This window comes from Nansenia antarctica (genome assembly GCF_963989245.1).
Source record: "Nansenia antarctica genome assembly, chromosome: 6".
Lineage (NCBI taxonomy): Eukaryota > Metazoa > Chordata > Actinopteri > Argentiniformes > Microstomatidae > Nansenia > Nansenia antarctica.
This window is the reverse complement of record NC_137676.1, coordinates 43,974,596-43,985,000: the sequence shown is the minus strand read 5'-3', so window position 1 is coordinate 43,985,000 and position 10,405 is coordinate 43,974,596. Positions and strand designations below refer to the sequence as shown.

Below are 10,405 nucleotides of genomic sequence, written 5' to 3'. Positions count from 1 at the left end.
GTAAGAGTCAACTTAAATTCTTAACTGAGTTTTTAACCAGTTCTCCTCCACGGCTGGATGTCCCATCACTGACATCCTGCAGAAGGCACTTCTGCCCGTGATCAGTCATGTCAACTGCACCATGTCCGACTGGTGGGGCGGCCTGGTTACCAGCAGCATGGTCTGTGCTGGAAGAGCTGGTGATCTGCCCAACTGCAACGTAAGTCGTGTCAAAGCTGAGATTTGACAATACACATCTCGAAGTAATGAAGGAAGGAAACAACCATTCATGAATTACGGTAGATGTACTTTCAGCTACCTACTGTCATTCCACTTCACTGTAGTCACTCTAAGAAATTACTCTAGGCTATGGTTAATGTCATTGTCCCTTGGCTGACTCATTGTGTTTCTCTGTTGCCCTGGGAGACTATGGTGGGCCTCTCAACTGCCAGAATGCTGATGGATCCTGGGACGTTCACGGTGTGGCTGCAACTACCCCAAGAAGCATTCCGTCTTGACCTGTGTCAGCGCCTACATCCCCTGGATCAACAATGTGAGTGCACCCCCACACGATCAGTCCCTCCAATCACACGGTATACTCCATCTTGCAGCATTTTAGAGAAAGCTCACACAGATCTCAGTATTTGCAAGATTACCTACTTCCCTTGCATAATTAATAACTTTTTGGAGCTAAATGTTGATTCATTGAATACGTAATTATAGTTATGGTGTAGCCTTTTGGGGTTTATTTAATTACATTTTTAAATATTTTTTTCATCAATCTTCTCCCAGTTGACGACTAAGGACTAAAGAGTGGATCTGATTACATTGTGTTTGATAGATGTCATCTAAAGAAATGTAGTGAAAATATTCTGTGGTTTATTTTTTATTTTTATTTTTTTAACTCACTGGTTATGAGTTGGCTCACAGGTGTGTGTGTGTGTGTGTGTGTGTGTGTGTGTGTGTGTGTGTGTGTGTGTGTGTGTGTGTGTGTGTGTGCGTGCGTGCGTGCGTGCGTGCGTGCGTGCGTGCGTGCGTGCGTGCGTGCGTGTGTGTGTGTGTGAGTGTGTGTGTGTGTGTGTGTGTGTGTGTGAAATGTGAAGACACCACATTGTCTCACATGATACATTTTATATCTCAGAAATGTCCATATTAACTACACCATGTACAATGTACAATGCAATTTGGATTTGTGGCAATGAAATTTAAGATAATTTTAGGATTAGTAAAACTGTAGGCCATTTAATACAGTACTAGTAACCATTTCCCATTTACCAAATTAGGTTAGTATAACTCATTCAGTTGCTGTGGTAGTTACAATGTCCTCACTTCCACTAACAGGTCTTCTAAACCTGAGGGGGTAGGCTATATGTTTTGCAGTCCATTTATCAGTTCTATCAATGGCGTATGTGATACTCATACAAAAGATACTTCCGTTCACTCAAGAGTTTGTTGCTCATACGAGTGTTTATGGATTACCTAGGCAGCTATCAGATAATAAGCACATCAGATAAGCATGTTAGTACATGATGTACCTCCCTGTGTAGCCTACTGTAATTCTTGATTGACTTGCACACATTGAAAAAGCTCTATTTTGGGTGTGATATTGTAAACTGTACATTTTGTCATGTAATACATGTTATCATTAAGAAGAAAAAAAGAAACGTGCATGTCAAGGGGATTTTTTTTTTGGAGAGAGAGAGAGAGAGAGAGAGAGAGAGAGAGAGAGAGAGAGAGAGAGAGAGAGAGAGAGAGAGAGAGAGGTAGGCCTAATATGATTCAGGTAGTGCTGTCAGTGAGGTACTTTCTTTGAAATCTATTTTTCACTATATTTACCTAAATTAGATTAGTAGATATTTTCCAAACCATTAACTTCAAGGCCAGCGTAGGCCATCTTCACCCTTCCCTTGCAACAAATGGTTAACCAGTGGGCGGGTCTTATGATGTTTCCATGGCGCTGATACACAATCCAATTGCCTGTATACCATTTCTTTTGCTGACTGAACGTACTTTATTCAAGACACGTCCTGCATGTAAGTACGGTAGTTAAACCATATGGTATAAGTATACAAGTATGGATATCTATGAGTTAAACTGTCTAACTTATTGAGATGTTGATAGACGTAGACTTGTTTGTTTTGGGATTACATCTCCGTAAACATTTCATGTAACGTTTTCTATTGTTAAGATTTTAAAAAAAAAATAATGTGTGCACGACTGTAATAGAATGCTTACGATCAAATCAATAGCAAGCTGCTAATGTCTCCGGCATGGATTTTTGAAGTAGCCTACAATAATTCCACCTGAGATGATTGATCTACGTCAGAGCCGATACCTTTTGTGTGTCAGGTGGAGATGAAGGGCTATCTGAAAACCACGGGGTGGGTATTTAAACTCCAACCCCAAACCACTACAGTAGGAAGACACATGGATTGTGATTTATGTTTGCAGGTATGTTTTTATTCACTTAAATAACCTTTCTGACAGCATTTTTTTTTTATGGAATATATACCCATTGAGCTGGGGAATGTTCCGTGTCATTAGCATAGTAATGAATCGTGCGTGCCTAATGACATTGGCATAACTGTAGATTTGGAATATCAAAATGTGATCTTTAACTCATTGACTGCCAAAGACGCCAATTGGCGTCTTATAGAATAGTAACGTTGACTGCCAAAGACGCCAATTGGCGTCTTATAGAATTTTTTTTTTTTTTCGCGGGGATCGCGTTATTGACATGTTCTACACCTAGCGAGTGAATTTCAGACTTGGGTGTAATGTATTTCGGTCCCAGATGGGGGCAGTAGTTCGATAAAAGCCTGGAGAAGGAAGTGGCTTGCTGTGGCTTGCTGTGGGTTGTAGTAATGGCGAAACGGATCAGGGTATGTGCCAAACGCGGCGCGGAGCATCGCGAGCATTGCGGAGCATCGCGGAGCAGCGCGGCCATCGCGCGACTCTTCAAACAGTTCAGAGTCGGATGATACAGAAAAAGTGCAGAAAAATAAAATAAAATAAAAAGTTCTGCAGAAAAAGCTCGTTTTCTCTGTTTATTGGTCAAAATCAGGTGTTTTTGCTGAAACCACCCTATGTTCTACGGCCGATTTCTAAACACTCAAAGAGGCTAGAAACAAACTTTCTTTTTCTGATGAAAGAAGAGAGTCTAAAGTTTTGGTAGATATGTTCAATGTTTATGTAGTCCGAAAATTCAATATTTGGTGGGTCTTCAAAGTTCAGCGAAAATGCCCCAAAAGTCTGGCAGTGTGGAGCTCTCCGCTCTGAACATGGCTGGCAGTCAAAGTTAATAATAACACACGCAGCTAGTAACTACTGCCAACGAAACTGCTTCATTCTTATGACTGACAGAACGGAGGAGTTGAGGAGCATCACGCCCTTATCGAGTGGAGCGAATCACAGCACTGCTTTGTCCTGAGTGACCTGAACTCTGCCAACGGTACCTATGTCAATGACTGCCGTATCCACAATGCAGCCGTGCGTATAACCCCCGGAGACGAACTGCACTTTGGGTATGGAGGCTCCACTTACCAGCTATCTGTGGACGGCCCATCTCTGGTATGGCTCCTGTGTGTGCTGTTGCAAAGATATTCAGCCTCATTTGGTATCTCTTAATACACCACCAGCAATACAAAAACACAACATAGCCTACTCAATTCAAGTCAATTCCACTGATTTAGCTATACAATATACAGTACATGCTACGGAAATGATTATTTTGTTACAGTTGAAAGTTGTTGTCCTTTATTTTTCAGCAGTTCTAGCCTCTTCATATGGCATATACTGGAAGTGTGGTTGAGCCATGGCATGCATCAGTACTGTTGATGGCTGTTGTATTTCTCTCTAGCTCCCCTGCTCTCCACAGAGTGACTGGACAGCCTGTCAGAGTTCCCTGCAGCTGATTGAGGAGCCCCCCCCCAAAACATCTTCATCTTCCCCCTCCTTCTCCTCCTCCTCCCAACTCCCCCTCCTGCCATGCCAGTCCTCTGCCCCTGTGGCATGGGTGTGGGGGCGCCCCTCTGTGACCCCTCACCCCCCCAGCCGGGCTCGGCCAGCCAGTGCAGGAGCCAAGAGGAATGGGCAGCAGAGCACCCCTTCCGAACAAGGGACCACCTCTCGAAGAGCAGGTAGCAGTTGTTGATTGTATTTTACTACAGATTATATGTACTGTATAGGACTGTCTCTGCATATACTTGTGTAAAGGATGTGAACATGCATATAGTAGGCACAGTATGAGACATCTGGTTGTTACAGGAAATTGGACTGACAACACAGGAAGCACGATCCAACAGAGAAACAAATTGACATCTCAGAGTTCCCAGACCATGCAGCACCTCTTACAGGAGAAGGTGGGCTTCATTTGTTGTACCTTCTCTTTGCTTGTGTGACTACAGATAAATGAATAGCCAGTGTGGAAGTACCCTTTTTTTTTTTTTACTCCTCTTTGTATTTATATTCATCTCTTTGCAATGTGCTTATCTTGTAACACCACGCGGATCACACACACTCTCCATAAAGCAGTCTAATTCGTAGTCACCCCCTAGTGACTCCCTTAACCCTAAGTTACACTACAGAAACAATCTTTAAGCTGAGCTGTGCTGGGCTGGCCTGGTTACACATCCACCATAGTTGCTGAAACTACCTGAGCCAGCACAGTATGGTTGAGGTCAGCCCTGTGGTGTGTAAAGCCCCTTCTGTCCCTCTGGCCTGGTCAGGAGGAGAGGCTGCTGCGTCTGGGGGATGAGGTCCATCGGCTGGCTGTGTTTGAGGGTGAGTCCCAGAGGAAAGACGGGCTGATTGCGGAGCTGAGGGATGAGGTGTCAGCTCTGAGACACCAGCTGACCCAGAGCCAGGCTGCCGACACAGAGATCAGACACATGCTGCGGAGGCTGGAGAGGGACATCAGTGATAAGAAGGAGCAGATTCAGCAGTTCAAAGAGGAGGTAGTGTTGTACTGTAGTACTCTGTCTACCACAAACCTGGGTCAAATAAATACTGTACTTATGCCCAATACGTCAAAAGGTATTCCAATATTTGAGAGTTTGGACTTTGTGAATCATTGCACTAGCAAACTAAATGAAGTGCAGGTCATTTGATCTATATCTGGTCCACCTCACCTAGATAGATGTATTAGAGATTTCTGGTCCTGAACTGCGGATGCTGTTATTTTGCACTCTATTGGTCCTGAACTACTGACATTTCCTGGTTTCTGGATTTTCCATAGACTCTAAATGAATCTTGCAGTGTTAATATAAGACATGGAAAGTGTGGTGATGTTATTAATAAGTTAATTATTAATTAACTTAATTAATAAGATTAATAAGATTAACATTATAATCTTGCATTTGTTTAGATGGTAGATCTGCAGAAAGGTTCCAGTGAGGGATATAAACTGTCCCTGACTGATCGGGACCTGAAGATCACAAATCTTAGGGGTCAAATCGAGAGGCTAAAGAAGGAGAGCAGTGCTGCCTCAGGTTTGTAATATCAAGAATGTTACTATGTGTGTGTGTGTGTGTGTGTGTGTGTGTGTGTGTGTGTGCGCGCATGTGCGCGTGTGTGTATTGCTAAGTCACTCTGAGTTCAATCTGCTCAGGTCTGGTAACAAGCATGCAAAGAGACCTGACTTCAAGGGAGAAGCAGGCTTTAAAACTGGCTGCTGAGGTGGACAGACTCAGACAGGACATCCGACACAAGGACATACAGCTGGGGGTCACAGCAACCAAGGTTCTGCTCCTGCATGTTTTTCAGTTTATCAAACCATGATTAGTAAAAACAGGTTTGTTAGTGATAGCATGGCATCAGTCTATGTATCTGCCTCCTGTCAAACACATTTCTTTTCATATTCATCCATTAGAATATTACTCTTGCTTTTCTCTCCTCTCTCTTTTTGTCTCCCAGATCTCCAAAATAAGCAAGAAGCATCAGGAGGAGTTGCTCAACCGTGAAAATGAAATGATAACTCTGAGGAAGGTTGGCATTCCATTTCTTCTCAACTTTACTGACTATTTCTGAATCTTCGACAATTATTTACAAGGGTTCTAAAATAAGCGGTTAAGAAGAGTGAAATGTTTGTTGATTGTGCTAGAAAGGTTTTAGGCTAGAGTATGTCTCTCATGTGGTTTGTAGAGCATGGAGAAGTTGGAGAACACTTTGAGAGAGAAGCAGAGATTCCTGGAACAGCAAACCATGGAGAAGGATTCACTAAGATGCAGACTGGAGAGGAAAATTGAGGTAAATGCTTCCTTTGATGGTTTTAAGATTATGAAACTCGCCACATCATGAGATGACATAGAATGTTGACTTCATAGACTTTTGACCCATATAGGGCTAAATCAATGACTTGAATAACAGGAGATTTTCATCGAAATTCAGATCTCAAGTTAGGATTCTGTCCATATTCAGGAACCTTGACCATAGCTAAAACTATCATTGGCAGTAAAAAATGTACTTAGGTCTAGTGTAAATACTGTCGTTTTGGAGCTTTAGGTTAACTGTTATGGTGGTATGCTGTAGGAGCAGGCTTCCCTGTTAGCTGAGGTTGAGACAGACAAACAAACACAGCATCAGAGGACCAAAGTGGAACTTGAGCAGATGCAGGCACAGGTAAGACAAAACATTTTTAAATATATTTTTGACTCTTTTGATCAGGGAACTCCATTGAAATGAATGTGTGTTTCTGTACATTTAGCATTTAATTGACTTGAATGACTGAAAGTGCTGCTTTTCATCTTAGGTTGAGAACGTTCGTGGCCAGTTGCTGAGGATGATAGGCGTGGATCCTGGCAACTCCACTTCTCAAGATGCATTACTGTCTGACCAGCAGGTTAGTGAGGCCTCCTAAGGCCTAATTACATTAGATAAGATTAGATATATCTTTATTGTCTGATATTTGCTCACAGATATTTGCGTCATAAGATGAACGACACATACAAAAGAATGAATAACAAGACAAAAACCACAGCTTAAAGGGTCTGAAAAGTCGACATTAAATGATCCAATTGTGTTTTAAATGGTTCCAATTGTGATTTGTGTCAGAGTATCATTTTAAACATCCACCAAAAATGTTAACCCCCAAAAACATCAATAAGTATGATAAAACACAGTTGCTAAACCTTCAGGTCAGACAGTTCAGAGGGCTGTATGGGTGTGGACTTTGCATGCTTGATTGACAGCTCCCTTTCACAGCCTTCTAGTCGCACAAACAAACAAACACACATGGCTAGCTACAGATGGGGCCAGCAGGGAGAATCGGTCTGATTCAACCATATGTTATGTTATGTTATGTTATGTTAATTTTATTTATAATGCGCCCCCCATCCAACTTTTACATCGGCCCGGGGCGCAGCCCGGGTAAAGGAACAGATAAAGACAAGGACAAGGACAAGGAACACAGAAAGCAAACAGACACAGACGACTTAAACGTACATCTCAAGGGATACAATTCACGACAAATAGGGAGTAGACTTAGGGAACATCATTGACGAAGAGGTGGGATTTTAACTTGGCTCTAAAGGAGTCCAGAGTGGGGGCAGACTTGATGTACTGTATTTGTGTATACCAATACATGGTGGCCTAATATTATAATGAAATACAGTATGGTACAGTTAAAAAAATATGAATAATAATATTTCAATATACTTCACTGTTTGTTATTGTGTGTACATTGAACATACTGGACATATTGTGTGATTCAATTTAATATGATATTCTATGGGATAATAGAATATACATGGAGATGTATCAAATATGAATTTGAGAAACTCATTATGTTTTACATGTCCATGTCCATGTCCATATCCATTCAGATGACCAAATGTGGCATGCCTGCCTTGACTTCAGTGTGTGATACTAATATAATTAGTAAGCACATTCATTCATTCATTCATTTTTACTCAAACCCTTTGAGCACTAGTTAGTATTATTTTGTCCCAAAAATATTTTACATCTATAGTATATCTGAGAAAAGCTCTTGGAGTCAAGTTGGATGTTATGTAATCCCATAATGCCTGAGAATTTCACAGTAGCTGGTGACAGCTGAGGAAATAACATGTGTATTTTGGGAGTGTTTATCTGCAGTTTTTATCTGCTGTTTTTTTCAGGTTTTCCTGGCTTTCCCAGGTGCTTTTCACTACTATTCTCCAGCTATATAATTAGCACATTCCAATTATGGTAAATCATTATATAATAATAATAGATATAGTTAGTGAGTGTAGTCAAATGCAATTTCAATATCCTGTCAGTAAACACCTAACATACTGCCAATTTCTGTTTTGTAAGAGTCAACTTAAATTCTTAACTGAGTTTTTAACCAGTTCTCCTCCACGGCTGGATGTCCCATCACTGACATCCTGCAGAAGGCACTTCTGCCCGTGATCAGTCATGTCAACTGCACCATGTCCGACTGGTGGGGCGGCCTGGTTACCAGCAGCATGGTCTGTGCTGGAAGAGCTGGTGATCTGCCCAACTGCAACGTAAGTCGTGTCAAAGCTGAGATTTGACAATACACATCTCGAAGTAATGAAGGAAGGAAACAACCATTCATGAATTACGGTAGATGTACTTTCAGCTACCTACTGTCATTCCACTTCACTGTAGTCACTCTAAGAAATTACTCTAGGCTATGGTTAATGTCATTGTCCCTTGGCTGACTCATTGTGTTTCTCTGTTGCCCTGGGAGACTATGGTGGGCCTCTCAACTGCCAGAATGCTGATGGATCCTGGGACGTTCACGGTGTGGCTGCAACTACCCCAAGAAGCATTCCGTCTTGACCTGTGTCAGCGCCTACATCCCCTGGATCAACAATGTGAGTGCACCCCCACACGATCAGTCCCTCCAATCACACGGTATACTCCATCTTGCAGCATTTTAGAGAAAGCTCACACAGATCTCAGTATTTGCAAGATTACCTACTTCCCTTGCATAATTAATAACTTTTTGGAGCTAAATGTTGATTCATTGAATACGTAATTATAGTTATGGTGTAGCCTTTTGGGGTTTATTTAATTACATTTTTAAATATTTTTTTCATCAATCTTCTCCCAGTTGACGACTAAGGACTAAAGAGTGGATCTGATTACATTGTGTTTGATAGATGTCATCTAAAGAAATGTAGTGAAAATATTCTGTGGTTTATTTTTTATTTTTATTTTTTTAACTCACTGGTTATGAGTTGGCTCACAGGTGTGTGTGTGTGTGTGTGTGTGTGTGTGTGTGTGTGTGTGTGTGTGTGTGTGTGTGTGTGTGTGTGTGTGCGTGCGTGCGTGCGTGCGTGCGTGCGTGCGTGCGTGCGTGCGTGCGTGCGTGTGTGTGTGTGTGAGTGTGTGTGTGTGTGTGTGTGTGTGTGTGAAATGTGAAGACACCACATTGTCTCACATGATACATTTTATATCTCAGAAATGTCCATATTAACTACACCATGTACAATGTACAATGCAATTTGGATTTGTGGCAATGAAATTTAAGATAATTTTAGGATTAGTAAAACTGTAGGCCATTTAATACAGTACTAGTAACCATTTCCCATTTACCAAATTAGGTTAGTATAACTCATTCAGTTGCTGTGGTAGTTACAATGTCCTCACTTCCACTAACAGGTCTTCTAAACCTGAGGGGGTAGGCTATATGTTTTGCAGTCCATTTATCAGTTCTATCAATGGCGTATGTGATACTCATACAAAAGATACTTCCGTTCACTCAAGAGTTTGTTGCTCATACGAGTGTTTATGGATTACCTAGGCAGCTATCAGATAATAAGCACATCAGATAAGCATGTTAGTACATGATGTACCTCCCTGTGTAGCCTACTGTAATTCTTGATTGACTTGCACACATTGAAAAAGCTCTATTTTGGGTGTGATATTGTAAACTGTACATTTTGTCATGTAATACATGTTATCATTAAGAAGAAAAAAAGAAACGTGCATGTCAAGGGGATTTTTTTTTTGGAGAGAGAGAGAGAGAGAGAGAGAGAGAGAGAGAGAGAGAGAGAGAGAGAGAGAGAGAGAGAGAGAGGTAGGCCTAATATGATTCAGGTAGTGCTGTCAGTGAGGTACTTTCTTTGAAATCTATTTTTCACTATATTTACCTAAATTAGATTAGTAGATATTTTCCAAACCATTAACTTCAAGGCCAGCGTAGGCCATCTTCACCCTTCCCTTGCAACAAATGGTTAACCAGTGGGCGGGTCTTATGATGTTTCCATGGCGCTGATACACAATCCAATTGCCTGTATACCATTTCTTTTGCTGACTGAACGTACTTTATTCAAGACACGTCCTGCATGTAAGTACGGTAGTTAAACCATATGGTATAAGTATACAAGTATGGATATCTATGAGTTAAACTGTCTAACTTATTGAGATGTTGATAGACGTAGACTTGTTTGTTTTGGGATTACATCTCCGTAAACAT

The 10,405-nt window shown here is 41.4% G+C and overlaps 1 protein-coding gene across 1 annotated transcript; it reads left to right on the top strand.

Moving 5' to 3' along the window:
• Window positions 1-2,334: 2,334 nt before the first annotated feature.
• Window positions 2,335-9,048, top strand: fhad1 (forkhead-associated (FHA) phosphopeptide binding domain 1; the record flags this gene model as incomplete). Its single annotated transcript, XM_080534525.1, has 14 exons — window positions 2,335-2,430; window positions 3,343-3,549; window positions 3,839-4,118; window positions 4,246-4,340; window positions 4,707-4,934; window positions 5,345-5,468; window positions 5,588-5,718; window positions 5,893-5,964; window positions 6,121-6,225; window positions 6,508-6,597; window positions 6,728-6,817; window positions 8,307-8,465; window positions 8,672-8,798; window positions 9,038-9,048. The coding sequence occupies 14 exons, from the start codon at window positions 2,335-2,337 to the stop codon at window positions 9,046-9,048; spliced, it is 1,815 nt and encodes a 604-aa protein (XP_080390651.1).
• Window positions 9,049-10,405: the final 1,357 nt, after the last annotated feature.